This window comes from Cervus canadensis, chromosome 13, assembly GCF_019320065.1.
Source record: "Cervus canadensis isolate Bull #8, Minnesota chromosome 13, ASM1932006v1, whole genome shotgun sequence".
NCBI classification, from domain to species: Eukaryota; Metazoa; Chordata; class Mammalia; order Artiodactyla; family Cervidae; genus Cervus; species Cervus canadensis.
In genome coordinates, this window is record NC_057398.1 from 65,927,253 (window position 1) to 65,947,373 (window position 20,121).

Genomic DNA, 20,121 nt, shown 5'->3' on the forward strand with positions numbered 1-20,121 from the left:
TCTACATATATTTAAATTTTTCCATAATAAAATACTAAAGAGTCATGAATCAATTTTATAAAAGTACCTAGTAAAGAAAAAAAGTAGATTATTTCCTTTATAAATAGAAGTTTTATAAAATTTCCTTTATAAAGTTTAACTCGAAAAAGAAGATTAAGAGCAAGAATACAGTATCATTTTATAAAATAAAGAACAAAGCAATTCTCCAAAGCAATAGCAAATTCCATTGTGGGCAAACTATAGATGGCTCTTATAAACTACTGGGCTGTACTAATTTTGTTCAAATTGGCAAACAAGGATCTTCCATCACCACCATCACCTTTTTTATAAAAAAGCAGGTAATAGCCAAAATTGACCAACCTTTGATTTTTTATAAAGATAGAGCTTACCAGCTTGAAAAAATGTTGCCAAACAATAACACCCAAAATCTTGAAGATTTCACAATTTGCTCTTTACCTAAAATTTTGCTTTGACGCATAATACACCTTCCTGAAACAATTCTACAATACATAAATAATTCCAAACACTGAAAAAAGTTTGCTAAAATAAAATTGGGATGTTTATTACTTTTTCTACTGGTAGCAATGAAAATCACTAGAAATTATACTTTTGTTCTTTTCAAATGATCTGCTTAAAAATCAAGCTTTTTTAAATAATTGGTATAGAAGATAAAATCATTTTTAAATCTTCAAAATACTTAAGATACTATAAGATAGAAATATTGATTTTTTTTCCATTAATGATGAGAAGAAAACAGATTCAGTTTAATCAAGATCTGACATTTATAAATATTAAGCATTTAACCGAGCTGGAAGATTGAATGAAAGATTAATTATAACAATTACAGGTAGAGAATAGCATTTGTCCATTTTCTCGGTTCATTATGACGGTTATCTATCCAGAGAACCAACAGGAGTTCTCAGATCCAAGGTCAAATAATGGAATTTGGGCAAGTGCTCTGAACACCGCTTTTATTTAGTACGCATCACATGCACATGATGCAGGTAGGGAGAGTTTATGAATCCATGCATTAAAGACAAGACAGACTGGTACTATTGCCAAACGTGCACTGAGTCAGTGAGAAAGTTGCTCAAGGTTCTTTATACTTAATGGTTTCCATGAAGATAAGTGCAGAAGCAGAAATGTATGCACATCCCAAAGCGTCCTCTTCATTTGGTTTCCTGTGCTTTCTTTGCATTCTGCTTTTCTTTTGCCTAGAAATTAAAGATAGCACACAATAACATCTTAAAAGTATGTTTCAAAAAAAAAAAAAAGTATGTTTCAGGTCATATTAAAATGTGTCTAAGAGGACACTCTTAAGCTAAAATGCTTAAAATACATTGTTTATAAGATGTTTAAAGTATTATCTTTTATAACTTGAGACTCACAATGAACTCCTCCTGGACAATTATATAGTGACTCTTTGTCCTCAATAAAAAAGGATCATATTTGGTTTGCAGTTATTTCTTACCTGAAGTTGAAAATGTATTATTATAATGATAATAATTTTAAACTAAAAAATTACTCATTCCATAAAGTCATATTCATTCATAACTATTTCACAACAATATATTTACGTATGTGTCCATTACTCATACAAACCAAGTATAAGAAAAATCCTACACTGATTTCTGTATATTTGAATAAATGAGTTTAACATAATAGTTTAAATGAGTTTAACTTAACTAAAAGGATCACATACCCTTAATGTTGATAAACCTCACTAAAATGACTCAAAAAATATTTTCAAGAGTTGTTCACTTGAAGCTCATAACAAGTATAGAGCTTGAACACAGTAATTCCATTTTACTTTTTAGCAGATGAGGAGGCCAGAGCTAACAAGTGTTATCAAACTAATAACCTGGGAACCATGTCAAAATGCAGACTAACTCAGTAAAATGCCTGAGGATCTAAATTTCTAACTCTCAGGTGACGCCAATTCTGCTGGCCCTCAGGCGACACTTTAAGAAGCAACATTTTACAAGACTAGAACATAATGTTCTTTTCACTATGGCACTTGAATCAGAAAGGAACAAATAAATTAAACCCTTGATATTATACAATTAAGGAGAAAAACCTTCCTTGATTAGAACTATAATCTTTTTTTATATTGCATTAGGTAATAAAATTATTACACAACTGTATGATAAAACTGAGTGCTAGGCCTTACAATATATTAAAGTAAATATGTTGTATGTACCATATAGTTTTTTAAACTGTGTATGTAAACATTTTCAGTTAACAAGAATAATTTGTAATTTGATGCATATGATTTCTCAAAGAAGTTTTCTGTTTCCAAATAATAAAAACACAATTCCATTTTTGATGTAACTGGGAAATAAAAATGTGTACTTCTTTTCTTAATGATGTCTGAATACACAGGTACCTTACTAGGATTAATAAGAATGAAAAAAATGGTTAATAACAAATTTCACAACGTAATTAAATAACCAAAGACATGTAGAGTATCCATTCATGTATTAAAATATGTAATTAAGATAAAACTAAAGGTAAGTTAAATAAAATAAGTTAAAAATAATTATATACCTTGACCAATAAGATCTCATTTAATCCCCAAGAATGTGAACTAAGTATGATTCCCAAATTATACATGAGGAAATAGATTCTATAGTAAAATAAATAACTTGCCTAAAAGCAACAGCTAACAATAAATAACATTTCTGAGATTTAAACCAAGTTTGTATTCTGGCCTTTACTGAAGCATAAAAAATACTGTATTTCAAAATAGCATCGAAAAAATGTTCACTGTTCAGAAATATGTTCCTTCTATTTAGTGTGCTATTGAGATATTAAAAATTGTTGACTCAAGTCAGATAATTCTGTAATCATAGGTATTAATATAGATATTATTGTGAACAACTTAACTATGTTCTACCTTGTTTCTATTAAGGGATAGAAAAAGTAAATTCTGTACATCAGTTATTTATTACAAGTTGAATTATAATGTCTTCGTAAAATCTGGACAAAATTCAATACTGTGAGGTTGCTCTGAACCCCCCACAGTAACAAAATCTATGATTTTAAATTATGGTAGGTATCGGTGGTTGCTAAAAACTTGAGACAGACAATGATTCAGAAACACATCTAAAAGTTGGGATAAAATTTTTAAAGAATTATATCTGAATAAGTAAAAGTTTCACAAGTGAAACGTTAATCTGCTGATTTTATTTCATACTTTAAGGAACAGATTTGATGTATGGCACAAGAAATTTTATAACTATACATTTTTATATTACCTCCTGAGCAGTTTTTATGTAACATACACTCAAGGAACTCATCAGATAAGAATAGAAGCTTCATAGAACAAGAACACTTATAAGGCAAGAGCTTAACCTAATTCATTAAAGGCACAGGCCCTTGAGAGAATCAAAGTCTGCACTCTTTATTATTCTGTAAAATGAAAAGATTTTCACAGCTCAAATATTTCCAAGCCATCACAGGCAGTAAGTAAATGCCACTGTTCTCAGAAATCTGATCCTGGACAGCTTTAGCTCTTAGCAACTCTGCCAAGAGTAGCCACACCTTCCTGTCCGGTTCCTTCCACCCCTTCCACACTTTGTCCCTAATTTTTCTTTCACTTGGCATTGCGGGGAAGAGGGGTGGGTTTCAATGTAATAATCCATTTCTGAACTCTACATGTAATTTTTTCCTAGAAGTGTCACTTATTTATTAAGTAACTTTCACTACCAAAATCTTTATATTGGATATAACTATAAAATTTAATCTTGATCTGTTGTTTTTAATTTTTAATATTTGCAGTTATCAGCAGAAACTGATATTTCAGTATGATATGATTTTTCAAAATAAGATGAACAAAAATATATTTGTACTAAAGAAGCTGATTCACTGGTCAAAATTAAGCATCTAATTCTAACCACAGATTTAAAAATTTGAGGATATGAAATTTTAAATGGCATAAAGTTAATATTTAGGAGCTACCCTGTGCTTCCCCCAGAATCTCTAGCATGACTTTATTCTGGCACTTATCAGAATACTACTATACAGCACAGTACTATAATTATGTATTCCTATCCTCTCCCCAACTGGGTTGCTTAAGACAGGAGATGTGTCTTAATTATGTGTACATCTGTTGACTTTAACAGACTGCTTCAAATACAGTTTCAGTTAGATAAATGTTGGATAATCAAAACATCTCAAAAACTCTAATCAAATAATGAATCTGAATTCCCTTCAGAATCTATGCACATAACAGATGGTGCATATATACAAGAAATAAATGTATCTCAATATTGCCTGTGCAGTATTATTAGTCAAAGAACAAGAAAGTCAGTAACTACTCTTTCAGTAAAACAAATACAGATGAAGAACAGACTGGGTTGGTATTCCACCAACACTAGGCATTCATATACTGCCACCCTGTGTCCAAAATAATGTGAACTAAGGAATTAAGGAATTATGGTTCTAATGCAAAAAGCTGAAAGGTGTTTTAACTATGCTTTTAAAAAATTATGGAAGTATACTATCATTAAAGTTATATAAAAATGGTCCTATTCTTAAGTTGCACAAAAAAGTTTACTCACGGACCAATTTTAAAGCAAAATACATACATTTAAAATTTCTCGAAAGTATTTGTCTGGTTCCTGATAATATTTATCTACATTTAATAACAGATATATCATACAATTTGCCACAGCAGTCTATATTCTAGTATTTTCAACAGAGAAATATTTCACAGTGCTTCATACCAGCAATATTAATATTTAGATATTTGGTTAACCAGGCAATCTTGAGGATTACAGGACCCTAACTGTTAATCTAAACCTTTAAAAATTAGTTTCACATCTTGGACTTTTATGATTTTTACTACCTTGAGATACATAAATAGAAAAAAATCTATATGGATACAGAGAAGATTTAGCAGTGTTCCTGCAACAATTTTACTTTTAATGTTAAAAGCTGAAGCACATGTTCATATGCTTCAGACTTCCTTGGTAATTCAGGCTTCCCTGGTAGCTCAGCTGGTAAAGAATCCACCTGCAATGCAGGAGACCATGGTTCAGTTCCTGGGTCAGGAAGTTTCCCTGGAAAAGGGATCGACTACCCACCCCAGTATCCTTGGGCTTCTCTGGGGGCTCATACAGTAAAGAATCTGCCTGCAATGTGGGAGACCTGGGTTTGACCACCCTGGAGGAGGGTATGGCAACCCACTCCAATATTCTTGCCTGGAGAATGCCCATGGACAGAGGAGTCTGGCGGGCTGCAGTCCATGGGGTCGCAAACAATTGGACACAACTGAGTGACCAAGTACAATACATAGCATGTTCAGGATCTAAATAATAAAGTATAAACAAAAAGCTGAACACACATCTTGAATTATTCAGATTTCATGATGGTACTGGAGAGGGCAATGGCACCCCACTCCAGTACTGTTGTCTGGAAAATCCCATGGACGGAGGAGCCTGGTAGGCTGCAGTCCATGGGGTCCCGAAGAGTCGGACACGACCGAGTGACTTCACTTTCACTTTTCACTTTCATGCATTGGAGAAGGAAATGGCAACCCACTCCAGTGTTCTTGCCTGGAGAACCCCAGGGACGAGGGAGCCTGGTGGGCTGCCGTCTATGGGGTCGCACAGAGTCGGACACGACTGAAGCGACTTCGCAGCAGCAGCATGATGGTATCAAAGAGTTGGGTTGAAATATATCTGTGCTTCATGAACTTTAAAGTTAATAAGAAAAAACATCTACAATGTATTCTGGTCTTTAAGTTAAGGGTCCAAAATGGTACTTGCCTAGTAATGTCTTGTCAAAATGTGGTAAACAGACCAGCTTAATTAGAATCCCCTGAGAGAACTTATTACAGATTCCCTCCCTATACCAGACTATCTGGGGAGGGGCCAGGTAACATGTGTTGTAAAGAGATCCATGCTGTGTTGCAGAAACCAATACAACATTGTAAAGCAATCATCCTCCAATTAAAAATAAAATAAATAAATAAAAGAGTATCCAGTGGTCACTTTCAGAAACACTGATTTATTGTATAAACTTAAAAAACTACTACACTTCATTTATTCAAAATTTTTCTTAAAGTGCCTTATATGGAAGAAAAAAATCCTAGTAATCAGAATTTTTCACTAACCTGTAGTAGTTTTCCCTTAGTGCAAAGGATAACAGCTTGGGAATAAGGAAATCTATTTCTCAGGCTAGGTTATGCTGTTTTCCCCCTTTCAATGCTCATTCTAGTTCTAAATTCTATGATAATTCAAATTTTTGCTAAATTAAATGAGAAACATCACTTCAATAATTAAATTTGTTTTCAGCTAAAGAAAGATGTTTTAAATTTCATTCTAATATAGCACAATCTGAATTTCTAACATTAAGCATTCCAGAAAGCTAAAGCAACAAAGCAATTCCTTATTTTTATTTTGCAATATGACACTGACCCAGCATTTCTCAAGCTGAAAAACAAGCAGGTAAAAGCAAAGCTTCAACAAATTTTATCTGTACTCAAGTCAAGTAACATTTTTTGGAGACTAAATCTAATTTAAGTACTCACCAGTAAAAGACTTACCTTTTCTACTAGTGGTATTAACTGCTGGTGTTCTGCTAAAGTCTTTAACAATTCCATAATGAATGGCAGGTAATTGTGCTTCCTTCTGATATTTTCAATCTGAAAATAAAACACATATCAAACCACACTATTTTCAATAAGTTTCTGATATTTTAATTTTTGGATCCAGCTCGAAATAGAAATGAAAGAAAATCTTACATTAAGAAAAGCATTAGAAATAATGAGATTTTCACTGCCACTGAGAATAAAGATTAATTACAATTAAATATGTGAAGAGAATTCTCTGGGGTATAGCATCCTACTCTTGGCTTAGCAAACAACAGAGGCTTTTAAAAGTCTAATTGGAGATAATCTATGAAAACGTAACTCATGGAGTGGGAGCCAAGATGGCGGAGGAGTAGGACGGGGAGACCAGTTTCTCTCCTACAAATTCATCAAAAGAATATCTGAACGCAGAGCAAACTTCACAAAACAACTTCTGATCGCTAGCTGAGGTCATCAGGCGCCCAAAAAAGAAAACGTAACTCATGAAAGCAAACTAAGAAGGCCCACAAGATAAATTAATACTCCTGCTACTACACTTTTGCAAACAATAAGGCCAGTTTTATTGTGTGATTAAGAACAATCTTTCTTTGATTATTTTTGACCAAAAGGGAATAGCTGTAGGCAAAAATCTGTGCTTCTGGTAGAGGTTCAATTTACTTTCCTTTCCACAGGAAAAAAAAAGTTTCCACCTTTTGCAAATTCATTTCGGCATTCCTACAGTTCATATAAATTTGAGCTTCTTTGACTTCTCCTTTGAACTAGTTGTTACATCTTACAGGTTTGCTCAATTAATGAAGTAAACAAAATTTTAGCATGTTTATTTTATATCTGGTCTGAGAATTCTTTTTGGCTAAATTCTTTAGCCCAATTTTTGAACAAAGCATTCTCAAAGCAAACATTCTAAACTCAGTGTTATATTTAAAGCAAATATGAAAAATTAGTTAATTATGTAACAACACTGCACCAGAATACATAAATAGTAGGAAGTTTTTTAATACCACATAAAAGAGAAAATCATTCAAGCTTCCATCCCTTACTTTCCTGTCTCCATGAATTTGGCCCTTCTTTTTCCTGTCTGGAACACTCTGGAGCCAGCCCCTACCACCTCCACCTGAAGAAATCCTACTTGCCCAGGGTCCATGTACTTTAACAATCACATTGTTGGCTATTAATTATGTTACAGAGCAGCATTCTCACACTATGGTAAACAAGAGAAAGAAGAACAATCCCTGCCCTTAACTGAGCTTCAGGTGAAAACTGCTTTTTCTACTGTGACAAACATGATAGATCACCTAAGTACTGTTTCCAACATCCCACAAAACTAAGTTTCCTTCACTCTTCTCCATCTCTGAGAAAAGTTTATCAGACAGACCGCAAATGAAGAAAAATGACATAATTGAAGATAGGCTTACTTAGTATTTCACCCTGAGTTATATAATGGTTGACATAATTTAAAATTTTTAAAACCCTAAACAAATTAGAAAGAAAATTTTAAAAAATGAACCCAGCTATGTACTAAACTGCTGACAGAATGACACCAAGAGAAAATTTTCTCAAGTGAATTTTAAAATATGCTAGTTTGATTGCACATTCAAAATGAAATATATCCTAAGGAAAAAAATTAAGAGAACACGTCTCAGTTGTTAACACTACTGGCATTGCTATTCTGAACCTTTTCATACATAAATACATACACAGATAGCAGAAAGCAAGTAAGTAATTATGTTAATGCTGACAGGAACCAAGATTTTCAACTGAAAAGACACAAATGCTTAACTTCAAATATAAAGCCCTTTAATTCTCAGTTCGAGTATTAACATGAGTTCAAATTGTATTTTCTCTTCAAAGATAAAACAAGAAACAAGTAAAAACGTATTTCTTGACTCTGAAAAGTCCTGGAAATAATGAAGAATCAATATTGCTAAGCACCCTGAGCAACCAGATAATGGTTTCTAAACACTACTTCTCACCTAAAGCACTTAGGACTTCTTGAAAAAATGGCCAGTTTCAAGTCTGAAGCAGGAAATGTACAAGATAGAGTCTGAAACATCTTGTCATGCTAGGAAGCAAGGAAGCTATTAGACATGAAGACAGTCAAATCCAAAGAACTTGGTAGACAGCCTGATGTGCCTCCTAATGGCCAAAGATGGGGTAATTTGAGCATTAAAAATAACTGCAGTGAACATTAGCAACAGATGTGTTAAATATCTGTTCACAGTCATACTTGAAAAAAAATAAAAAGGAAAGAAACTTTACTAGTTACCTCTGTAGGATGCCAGGCAGATAACACATTCTGAAAACACGTAAGTGATGGGGAGAAGAGTTCAAGCAGTCAATACACCTTCACATCAAAATACCCTACTCTATGTTAAAACGTTAAGGAACAAAAGAAAAATACCTACCTTATATCTTTTTAATTTCTGTACTTCCTCTTCAATAAGCATTTGATTTTTGGCAACCTCTGACTGAATAGCACTTAACATATTACTGCCCTGATCTGTATCCATGGGTTCCTCCTTGGGGAAAAGAAAAAGAAACAGCACACCCTAATAACTGAGACTTAAATCTAAAACATTTTTAGATGATAAACATAGTATAGTCATTTCCCAATTTTGATCTTAATATTGGTGATGGAATATCAGCTTAATAACTGTAATACTAAAGGATGAAAGAAATACTTATTAGGGCTTATAAGTAAGTATAAGGAAGAAGTAGTATTTCTCCCAAATTTCTGTGTCCTACAATATATCAGAATTTTTACCTAAAAACCATCCATTGTATAATGTAATGAATTGTTACAATCTTCTGTTAGCTATAAAATAAATGTGCTTAAACATACTCAGGAAAATGTGATCAAAGAAACGTAAACAAAAGTCTTTGTCTATTACTAATTCTCTTTGCCAATCATATTTACTAGAAAGATAATCATCATAAGGAATAACAAAGATTACATGTGATTCTAATGTACCCAATTAATTCTGTAACAAATATATTTGAACTTGCTTAATTATATAATAAAATTACAGTAAATAGTTAATTGTGAACACTTATTTAGTACATACTTTTGTCCATCATTTTTTTGAAGTGGTTTGTATATATATATATTATCTCAGTTATTCTTCACAACAACATTTAAGGTAAAGACTATTATTTTCACTTTACATGAAGAAACTGAGGCACAAAGAAATACACTCAAAATCATACTTTCACTAAGTGGCAAAGGCAGGAGCTGAATCTAGGAAGCCTGACTCCAGGGTGCATTATCTTAACCACCACTCAGGACACTTGATTAAATCTATAGTTTAGAAAAAGAAAGGAAGGAAAGAAGAAAAGAAAATAGTTCCCCTGAGAGAATAACTAGAACTTTGTACATAAAACACATGGCCACAAACCTCAGCAAGTTGTCTTTGTAACTCTGCTATCTTCTGTTCATAGATCATTTTTCTGTCAGACACAATGGCCATTAAGTTAAATCGAATTTCACCTTCACTGTACCTAAGAAAAAATTATAGTTTATACTGTAATAAAGAAATCTAACACTGTTATAATTAAGATAATCTATTTTGATTACTCCCTTATTCTCTGGGGTAAACACAAATCTACCAATTGGCTAACCATAAAAACTGACATTTTAAGAAAGCTTTCGTAAAGAGAAGACATTACAACCAATATCACAAAAATACAAACAATCATAAGAGAATACTATGAAAAATGATATGCCAACAAATGGATAAATTCCTAGAAATAACCTTCTAAGACTGAATCAGGAAGAAACAGAAAAGCTGAATAGACTGATTACTAATTATATAATTGAATGAGTAGGGTTTCCCTGGTGGCTCAGTGGTAAAGAATATACTGCCAACGCAGGAGACGTAGGTTTGATACCTGGGTTGGGAAATCCCCTGGAGAAGGAACTGGCAACCCATTCTAATTTTCTTGCCTGAAAAATCCCATGGACAGAAGATCCTGGCAGGCTACATAGGGTTGCAACAGTCAGACATGACTTAAAGACTAAACAACAAACAGTAACAACAGTTGAATCAGTAACTAAAAAAAAAAAAAATCCCAACAGACAAAATCCAATACCAGATGACTTCACAGGGGAATTTTACCAAACATTTAAAGAACAGCTAATATTAATACTTATATTTCTCAAACTATTCTAAAAAATATTAAGAGGAGGGAATACTTCCAAACTCATTCTGAGTATGGCATTACCCTGATACAAAAATCAGAGACACTTCAGATAAAGAAAATTACAGGCCAATATCCCTGGTGAACACACATGCAGAAACTCTCAATAAAATATTAGCAAATTAATTCAACAATACATTAAAAGGATCACACATCATGATCAAGTGGGATTTATTCTAGGGATATAAAGATGGTTCAATATACACAAATCAATCAGTGTGATAACTGCATCAACAAAACAAAGGAGAGAAATCACATGATCATCTCAATAGAGGCAGAAAAACTATTTGACAAAATTCAATATCCACTCATGATTAAAAACTCTTTAACAAACTTTGTATAGACGGAACATATCTCAACACAGTAAGGGCCAAGCCTACTGCTAACATCATACTCAATGGTGAAAAGCTAAAAAGCTTTTCCTCTAAGACCAGGAACAAGATAAGGATGCCTACTTTCACCACTTTTATTCAACACAGTATTAGAAGTCCTAGCCACAGCAATCACACAGTAAAAAGAAATAAAAGGCATCCAAATAGGAAAGGAAGAAGCAAAACTCACTATTTGCAGATGACATGAAACTAAATACAAAATACCCTAAAAACTCTATCAGAAAACTATTAGAGCTATTAATAGCTAATAAAAACTACTGCATTTCTATACACTAATAATGAACTATCAGAAAGACAAACCAAGAAAACAATTCCATGTACAATTACTTCAAAAAGAATAAAATACCTAGGAATAAAGTTAACAGATACAGTTAACCACATCTACAGGGTGAAAACACACTGAATAACTGAATTTATCAGCAGAAACCATGGAGACCAGAAGGGAGAGGCATAACATTTCTCAAGTGCTGAAAGAAAAGACTATGAACCGGAGATAAAGTAAACTTCAAAGAAAATTACTAGAGAGGGACAGCATTGTGTAATGGTAAAAATGTCAATCCACCAACATGAAATAGTGATCATAAGTGTTTATGCACTAAACAACAGACCTGCAAAAATATATAAAGCTTTAAAAACTGATAAAACTAAAATTAGGAACAGGCAAATTCAAAACTGTCTCTGTTTGCAAATGACCTGATTATCTATGTAGGAAATGCCAAGGAATTCACAAAAAACTTCTAAAGCTGGTGGGTGAGTTCAGCAAGGTTGAAGGATACGAGACAAAGAAAGAAAAAAATTAAACTTTATTTCTATACACTAACAATGATCACATGGAAATCAATTAAAATACAGTATCATTCATTATCAGTCAAAAGAACATGATCTACTTGGGGTATAAATCTGAAAAAATATGTATGGAATTAGTATGCTAAAAACCACAAAATGCTGATGAAAGAAATTAAAGAAAATCCGAGTAAATGCAAGGTCATACCATGCTCATGGATTGGAAGAATCAGCTGAGTTAAAAAAAATACCAGTTCTCCTAAAACTGATGTTTGACACAATTCCTGTCAATATCCCAACAAGAACTTTTGTAGATATAAAATTACACTATAATTTACATGGAGGGCAGAATAACTATAACAGCTAAAACAACTTTAAAGAAAAAGAATAAAGTTGGAGGCATCAGTCTATTGCATTTCAAGACTTATAATAAAGCTACAGCAATCAAGACTGTGAGGTACTTGCAGAGAAGAGAAAAACAGATCAATGGAACAGAAGAGGGAACCCAGAAACAGACCCACACAAATGTGCCCAACTGGATTTTTTTTTACAAGGGTGCAGGAGCAGTTCAGTAAAGGATAGACTTTTTTAACAAATAGTGTTAAACCAATTGAAAATACAAAGCAAAAAAATGAACCTTGACCTAACTTCACATCACACAAAAATTAACTCAAAATACATCACAGACTTGTACATAAAATGTTATCCTATAAACCCTTCCGGAGAAAAAGGTGAAAATCTTTGGGACCTAGGTCTAGGCAAAGATTTCTTAGATTGGACAACAAAAATACAAATTCATAGTGGGAAAAACTGACAAACCGGACTTGACTGGAATGGAGCACTTTTGCTCTGTGAAAGACCACAGTGGCAGGATGAGTGGCTGGGACTGGGAGAGACTGTTTTCAGTCAAGTGTCTGAGGAAGGACTGGTGATATCAAGAGTATATAAAGAACCTCAAGGCTCAACAGTCAGAAAACAATTCAATTACAAAATAAACAAAAGGCATGATTTGCAACATTAGTCATCAGGGAAACTCAGATTAAAACCACAATGAAAACCAGATTTAATAGCCACCTATTAAAATGGCTAAGATAAAAAATTTTGACAAAACCAAGTCCTAGCTAGCATGTGGAGAAACTGGATCACTTATACTATACCGCAGGTGGAAATGTAACATAAAATAGTACAGCCACTCTGGAAGAGTTTGTCAATTTCTTTTAAAAAATTAAACATGCATTTACCATACAGCTAGGTATTATCTCAGAGAAACAAAAATTTATGTTTACATAAAAATATGTACACAAATGTTTACTGCAGCTTTATTCATAATAGCAAAAACCAGAGGATAATCCAGATGTCCTTCAATAGGTGAATGGACAAAAAAAAAAAAAAACCCAATAATAGACTATCCATACCATGGACTACTACTCATCTATAGAAAAGAAGGTACTACTGATAATACTAAACATCCTGGATGAATCTCCGAAGAATTACACTGGGTGAAAAGTCAATCCAAAAAGGTCACATATTTTATGATCCCATTTATGTAACACTCTTAAAATGACAACAATTATAGAACTACAGATTAAGGATGTGGGGTGGAAGGGGGGGTTTAGTGGTTGCAGCTATAAAAGGGCATCATGAAGAACCACTGCGGTGATGGAATTATCCTGCATCTTGACTATATCAGCGTCAGTATCTGGCTGCAACACTGTACCACAGTTTTATAAGATGTTCCTCCCAAAGGGTATAGGGTACACAGGATCTCTCTGAATTATTTTTATAATGTGAATCTATAATTATCTCAACATAAAAATTAATTTAATAAAAAAGACAGAGTCCTAAAACAATAAACTTCACAAAATAATTGTAAAAAGTATCTACCTAAACAGAGATGTGCACGTTTAGCTCCTATAAAGACAAGATAACTTATTATTATGTAGAATTCAGAGATTTTTCTGTATGATTTCCTGAACATATTAATCCAATCCAAAGAAAAAGTGCAGTAAGTACAGCTAAAACAATAAAAAAAAAAGGCTTAAAGAAATGTTTAAAATGAGAACATTCGTTAGGCAAAAAAAATAAGCTGAGCATTTACTTCTGTATCCTTTTTTCTATGACTGGCCTCACTGCGCTGATCCAGTCATCTTGATTGCATGCACCTAGGAAGAAATGAAGCATTTATATCAGATCCGACATCAATATTATTTCAAAAGTTTATTCAAAGCATCTTTTTATTAATATTTTGGCAAATTCAGTATAGTGAAAAAACTTTTCAGCATAACTATGTTAAGCTTCAACTCTTACTTTCTCAGTGATGATTAGGAGGAAATGATAAGTTATCATAATCTGCACTGCCACATTATTGTGTCACTTGCGGTGCTAGACAAATGTTTGAGAAAGCAATGAATTAGGGAATTATTTCATTAAAACTCTTGTCTCTGTGAGATACGGATGACTGCCTTTCATTTTACAGATGATGAAACTCAGGGCTAAGAAAAGCCTGCTCACATGTTAGTGACAAAGTAAGGACTGAATCCTTATCTGACTCCCCACCATCACAACTATAGAAAAAAAAATCCTGAAATCCACACACAATGCAAAACTGATTTTACCCAATTGTTTTAATCCTCCATTTTTACCTATATTTTAGCATAGCCACCAGCTGTGTAGCAAAACTGGCCGTTCTGTTTTATAGTTTACGTCCTTTATAGCTGATGGATCCAATGAATAGAGAATGGCTGATCAGACAGATGCCAAGAGAAAAAATGCAGAGATCAGATCAACCCCCAAACCAGAGAAAATCAACTTCTACATAATTAAAAGAACATTCTATTAATTTTCTTTAGGAAACATAGAAAAATAAATATTTTTAAACATGTAAATCTGCATTAGATGAACTATTGGTTCCAGACATGGGTGTGGGCAATAAGAATAAGCAAAATAAAACTGCAAATTTTTTTTTTAATCTGAAAGTATAAAGTTTTGCGAACAGCAAATAACATTAGATTTCATAAAAACAGGTTTCACTGAACTTAAACCTAACTTTAAAAAAAGAAAAAAAAACTTAATGAGGTGAAATATGGAGTTAAACTTCTTTGGTGGGCCTGTTCATTACTAGATCAGAACCACCTCAGCCTCACTCAATAACCATTTATCATGAGCTCAAGGCTGGAGCTGGGGTGGGATCAGGACAAATTCACCCTTTGGCACAAAGGACAGCACATTACTACACTATTTAAATAGCAGCTTTGAAGAAAAACATTTCTATAGACTCTTGAACACTGAATTACAGAGATTCTGAAAGATCTAAATCCAAGGGAAAATATTTTAACACAGATGACAGGGATGGGACAGTATTTCTTATCAATGACAACTTAGGTTCACTAAAAGAAGTAGTTTTTAAAAGTTAACTGAAAAATAAAAAATAAATTATGTAATCTAGGGACTAAAAACACTTTTCTCATAGGAAAAAATTAAAGGCCCCAATGAAACTACAGTAGTCAACATGTCCTCCCTGCCTGTTACTTAGTTTCATAAAAGACTGAAGAGCTTAAGGACATCACACCTCAGTCACCTCCCCTTTCAAAACCTATGCAGCACTGGGACTGAAACAAAGGTGAACATCCGATCTTTTTTTCTTTGTCAAAATTGAAATGCCAGGAATAGGAACCACGTTACCTAAGTCAATCGGTCCTTCTCTTAATCCATCTAATTCATACAGCCTTCCATTAACAGGAACGTAACTGACAAAGTGAAAAGCATCTTCTTCTTTTGCTGCTGTCTTAGCATCAAATTCGAACATCTGCTGTCTACAGGGAAGAGAAAAATGGTGAAAAACAAACCAGCAAAGATAAACCTGCAAATATTATATTTATTTAATATAAAGTATCTTTACCTGGCGAAACTGTTGTGCACTTGTCGGATCACATCGGAATTACTCAGCGCCAAACCTTTCATCTGAAATAAGTTTTAAAAGTAGCCTATTAAAATAAGAACCACCACAAACAGGGTATTTTAGGAATAATAAGATTGTACTCACAGCTGCATCAAAACTTTGTGAAAATTCTTTAAACTCTGATAATGTCTCTCCTAAATGGACATCTTGATGGGTACAGTTCAATAACACACTTACTATGGCTTGAGTAGCACAAGCATTATTAATTACCTATAAAATATTAAAGGAAATATATTATCAATGTGTTTAAAAAAAACCCAGCTTTCAACTGGTGACACTGACCCCTAAAATATGAAAAAAATAACAGCTTCCAAATTTTATTTAATATAGTATTAGCATAAACATAACAAACATGATTAATTTCCACTTTTAATCTATTTTCAGGAATTTTCTGCAATTCTGGAGCTGAATCAAATTAAATGAACTCATAATATCAGTGAAGACTAATCTAGTTAGAGTAACAAAACCAATCTTTCCTGGTCTAAAATATACCTGATAAAACCAAAAGAGCCTATCCTTCCCTCCTATTCACTTCCTCCTAATAAGCCTGTTTCTACCTACAAACATTCAATCCAAATTTCAGAATCCAGTGCAAACTCTAACTTACCTGTGTAATTGTTAGAAAAATTATGCTACAATCTATATTAGTTTCTTCCCTCATTTGAATTCCTAAAAACGACAGCATATATGACAGTATACTGTCCACATATTTTTCAATGCAATCTTTACAGCTCTGACCTCTAGCTATTAACTGTTGATTTAACCAACTGTGAGGACCTTACATTCTAGTGAGAGAAGAAAACATTTAGATAACACTTATGTGCCAAGTCCTTTTCTAGGCTTCTTTTAATCCTGTCAGTCAAAAGCTTAAGGAGGAGGAGTAATATTAATATCCTCATTTTACATTTGTGGAAGCTGAGGAACAAAGAGGTTAAGTAACTTGCCCAGAGGGCACAGAGCTAAGAGGCAGGTGATCTGATGTGAGAAATTGGCTGTTCTTGGCCAACACTGGAGGCTGGCTCCATACACACTTGTGGTCTCTCCAACAAGATTATAACCTACTTAGGACAAGGGCTTCTGCCACACTCCCTACAGCACCTATTCAGGGCTGAGATTACAGAGCTGGGAAGCGCCTCAGACCATCATTGCAAACGTCAGCTAGATTCACTGTAAAGTTAAACTTGATAAATTAGTTTTTAAAATATTATTCCTACTGCTATATTTCATTACTACACTGTAATTAAAACCCATTTTCCAAAAATGTTAATTCATTTATGATCTTAAAATTTGGTAAATTATTTCTATCCTGCCTAATTTCAAAATAAAATCCTTCAATCATCTTCCTTCATTAACTCTTGCACTCCTACACTTTTTTGTGGTCAGAGACTTTTGAAGTCTTATAAATATCCATGAGTTCTTACACTTTTGACTGCAATATGTTCAAGAAATTCCTTGATGAGCCTGCTTTTTCCATTAGAGAACACTCTCTTACTCCCAACTCTCAAAGAGTAATACCACCACACTCTTGAAATTCCCCTTATTACAGTATTTTGTCCTCAAATCTATCTTATGGTTGACGATTAAAGAAAAGTAACAGTAGATCTAGAATCCAATTAACATCGCCGCTGACTTCTTTTAATATGTATTCTGATCTTAATCACAGTTCTTTAGTAAATTTGGATGAAAATTTGTAATGATTAAAGGAGACATCATAAAGGTCATTAACTAAAACAAGACTTAGGGCTCTCTTATCTTGGGCCAAAATTATCTGGGGATGGGTTGGTAGGAGTGAAATCAACAGAAGTTAACATTTATACTCATTCACACATTCTTTCAAAATGATGACACATTAAAGATATACTCTACACCCAATGTTACGCTAGACACTGAGGCTATAGCAGAAAATGCTAACAAACACTCCTATGATCTAAGAACTTCAAATCTGTAATCTATCACTTCAGAAATTTTTTTAAAGGATTAGTAAAGAACTCTATGCAAAATCATCAAACTGTATACATTAAATATGCAGTTTTTTTGTATATCAGTTATATTTCAATAAAGTTGGGTTTAAAAAAAGAGAGAAAATCATGTGGTTACTGATACTCCTCTTCTGGAGTTAATAATGACTTAACAGTGCCCATGACTTACTGCAGTCTGTTCTGTGTTTGTGTGAGGAAGTCATTGCGTGTGCACGGGTGTGAGTACACCTCCTCAGGTTTTTAAATGAGTGTAGTGCCACCAAGTGGTAAGGCTATAAACAGCACATTAGTCTCACTCTTGGGGGAGCTCTTCCAAGACCCCCAGGGGATGCCTCAAACATGCACAGTGCCAACCCCGAAAAATAAAACGTTCTTTCCTATGCTAATGGGCTGGTAGCTCCCACGGGGGGCAGAGGGACGCGCCACACCCCATGTGGGGTGGAGGACAGCATGAGACCATCACTGCCCAGAACAGCACACAGTTTAAAACTTACGGTTTACTTCTGAAATTTTCCATTTAATATTTCCAGCTAGAGCCGACCGAAACCACAGAAAGTAAAACAGCAGATATGGGGGGAATACTGCACAGAAGCAGCAAAAAATTCTTCTTCAGACACTAAAAAGTGCACAGCCATTCAGTTGTTCAAATATTTACTGAAACACCCACTGCGGGCCAGACACTGTGACAAACACTGAGCACACAGTGAGCATAAGAGATGTGGTCCTTGTCCTCATGACACATGCAAAAATCACCTTACATACATCCTTTTGGAAGAACTTTAACTTATTTCACAAAATAATTTCTGCAGTATAAATTATGTATACAGTCCCCAACTGCTTAAATCTTTACCTAGTCCTTAGTGTTCTACTAAAAGCATTCTGACTTATAACACACTTAAATAAAGCAGTAGTTTAACAACAGAAGGAAGGCTAGACCAGGAGGTCACTAAGAATGGTTGCCCCAGAACCTGAAGAATTTTGTCTGAATACCTTGAAGAGGCCATATATTCTCTAGTTCATCTCAGCTCTTTTACTCTCTACCTCTTACACAAAATCCAGTTCACACATTCATGCTGCCAATCTGATCCTGCAGCTACCTGACTTCACAACACACAGGCTAAAGAACAACTTCTTATCCTGGTGCACAGAAATGAACATGGCAGATGCCTAGAGAAACACATCTAAAACTGCTTGAAGTACTGCATTATAAATTATAGTCAATCTTCACTGAGTCACAGCTATAGGATAAATTAGTAATTTTTTAATATTTATTAACAGACTTTATTTTCTTGGGCTCCAAAATTACTGATGGTAACTGCAGCCATGAAATTAAATGACACTTGTTCCTTGGAAGAAAAGCTATGACGAACCTAGACAGTGAACTAAAAAGCAGAGACAGGACTTCCAGTTCAAGATGGTGGTACAGAAGAACGTGCACTCATCCCCTCCTGCGAGAGCACCAAAGTCACAACTAGCTGCTGAGCAGCCATCGACAGGCGACACTGGGATCTACCAAAGAGACACCCACATCCAGAGACAAAGAAGAAGCCGCAGAAAGACAGTAGAGGGGCACAGTCATGATAAAATCAAATCCCATTCCAGAAAAGTGGGTGACCCACAAAATAACATCAAAGAAGTTCTCCCACTGTTGTGAAGGTTCTGAACCCCATGTCAGGCTTCCCAGCCTAAGAATCCGACAAAGGGACTGGGAATCCCCAGAGAATCTGACCTAGAAGGCCAGCAGGATTCGATTACAAGATTTTCACAGGCCAGGGGAAACAGAGACTCCAGTCTTGGAGGGTAGAAACAAAACCCTGTGTGCACCAAGACTCAGGGGAAAGGAGCAGTGACTCCATGGGATACGGAACCAAAACTACCTGCTGGTGTTGAAGGGTCTCCTGTGGAGGTGGGGGTTGGCAGGGGCTCACCACAGGGATGGGGGTACGGGCAGCAGCAGTCTGGGAAGGTCCCCTTTGGCATAAACCCTCTTGGAGGTCGCCATTAACCAGACCATAGAGCCCGAAGACCAGAGGGCTGGGTCGCCTCAGGCCAAAAAAACTACCAGGGAGGGAATGCACTTGGATTAAAGCTTACTGAGCAAGGCCCTGCCCACCAGAGCAAGAGCCAGTTTTTCCCACCACCAGTCCCTCCCATAAAGAAGCTTACACAATCCCCTTAGCCTCCTCCATCAGAGGGCAGACAGAAGAGAGAAGAACCACA

General features: G+C 34.6%; 1 protein-coding gene across 2 annotated transcripts in view; it reads right to left on the reverse strand.

The window, feature by feature from the left end:
• Positions 1–954: 954 nt before the first annotated feature.
• UCHL5 (ubiquitin C-terminal hydrolase L5) overlaps positions 955–20,121 on the reverse strand; it is a 43,801-nt gene continuing 24,634 nt past the window's right edge. Inside the window, exons 4-11 of one of the 2 annotated variants that reach the window (XM_043486324.1) lie at positions 16,007–16,132; positions 15,863–15,924; positions 15,646–15,776; positions 14,063–14,126; positions 9,988–10,090; positions 8,998–9,108; positions 6,551–6,649; positions 955–1,214 (exon numbers count right to left, since the gene is read on the reverse strand). In XM_043486324.1, the coding sequence (XP_043342259.1) occupies positions 1,170–1,214; positions 6,551–6,649; positions 8,998–9,108; positions 9,988–10,090; positions 14,063–14,126; positions 15,646–15,776; positions 15,863–15,924; positions 16,007–16,132 (741 nt within the window). In that variant the 3' untranslated portion in view covers positions 955–1,169. Of the gene's footprint in view, positions 1,215–6,550; positions 6,650–8,997; positions 9,112–9,987; positions 10,091–14,062; positions 14,127–15,645; positions 15,777–15,862; positions 15,925–16,006; positions 16,133–20,121 lie in introns of both variants that reach the window. The other variant, XM_043486323.1, reaches the window with a different exon arrangement.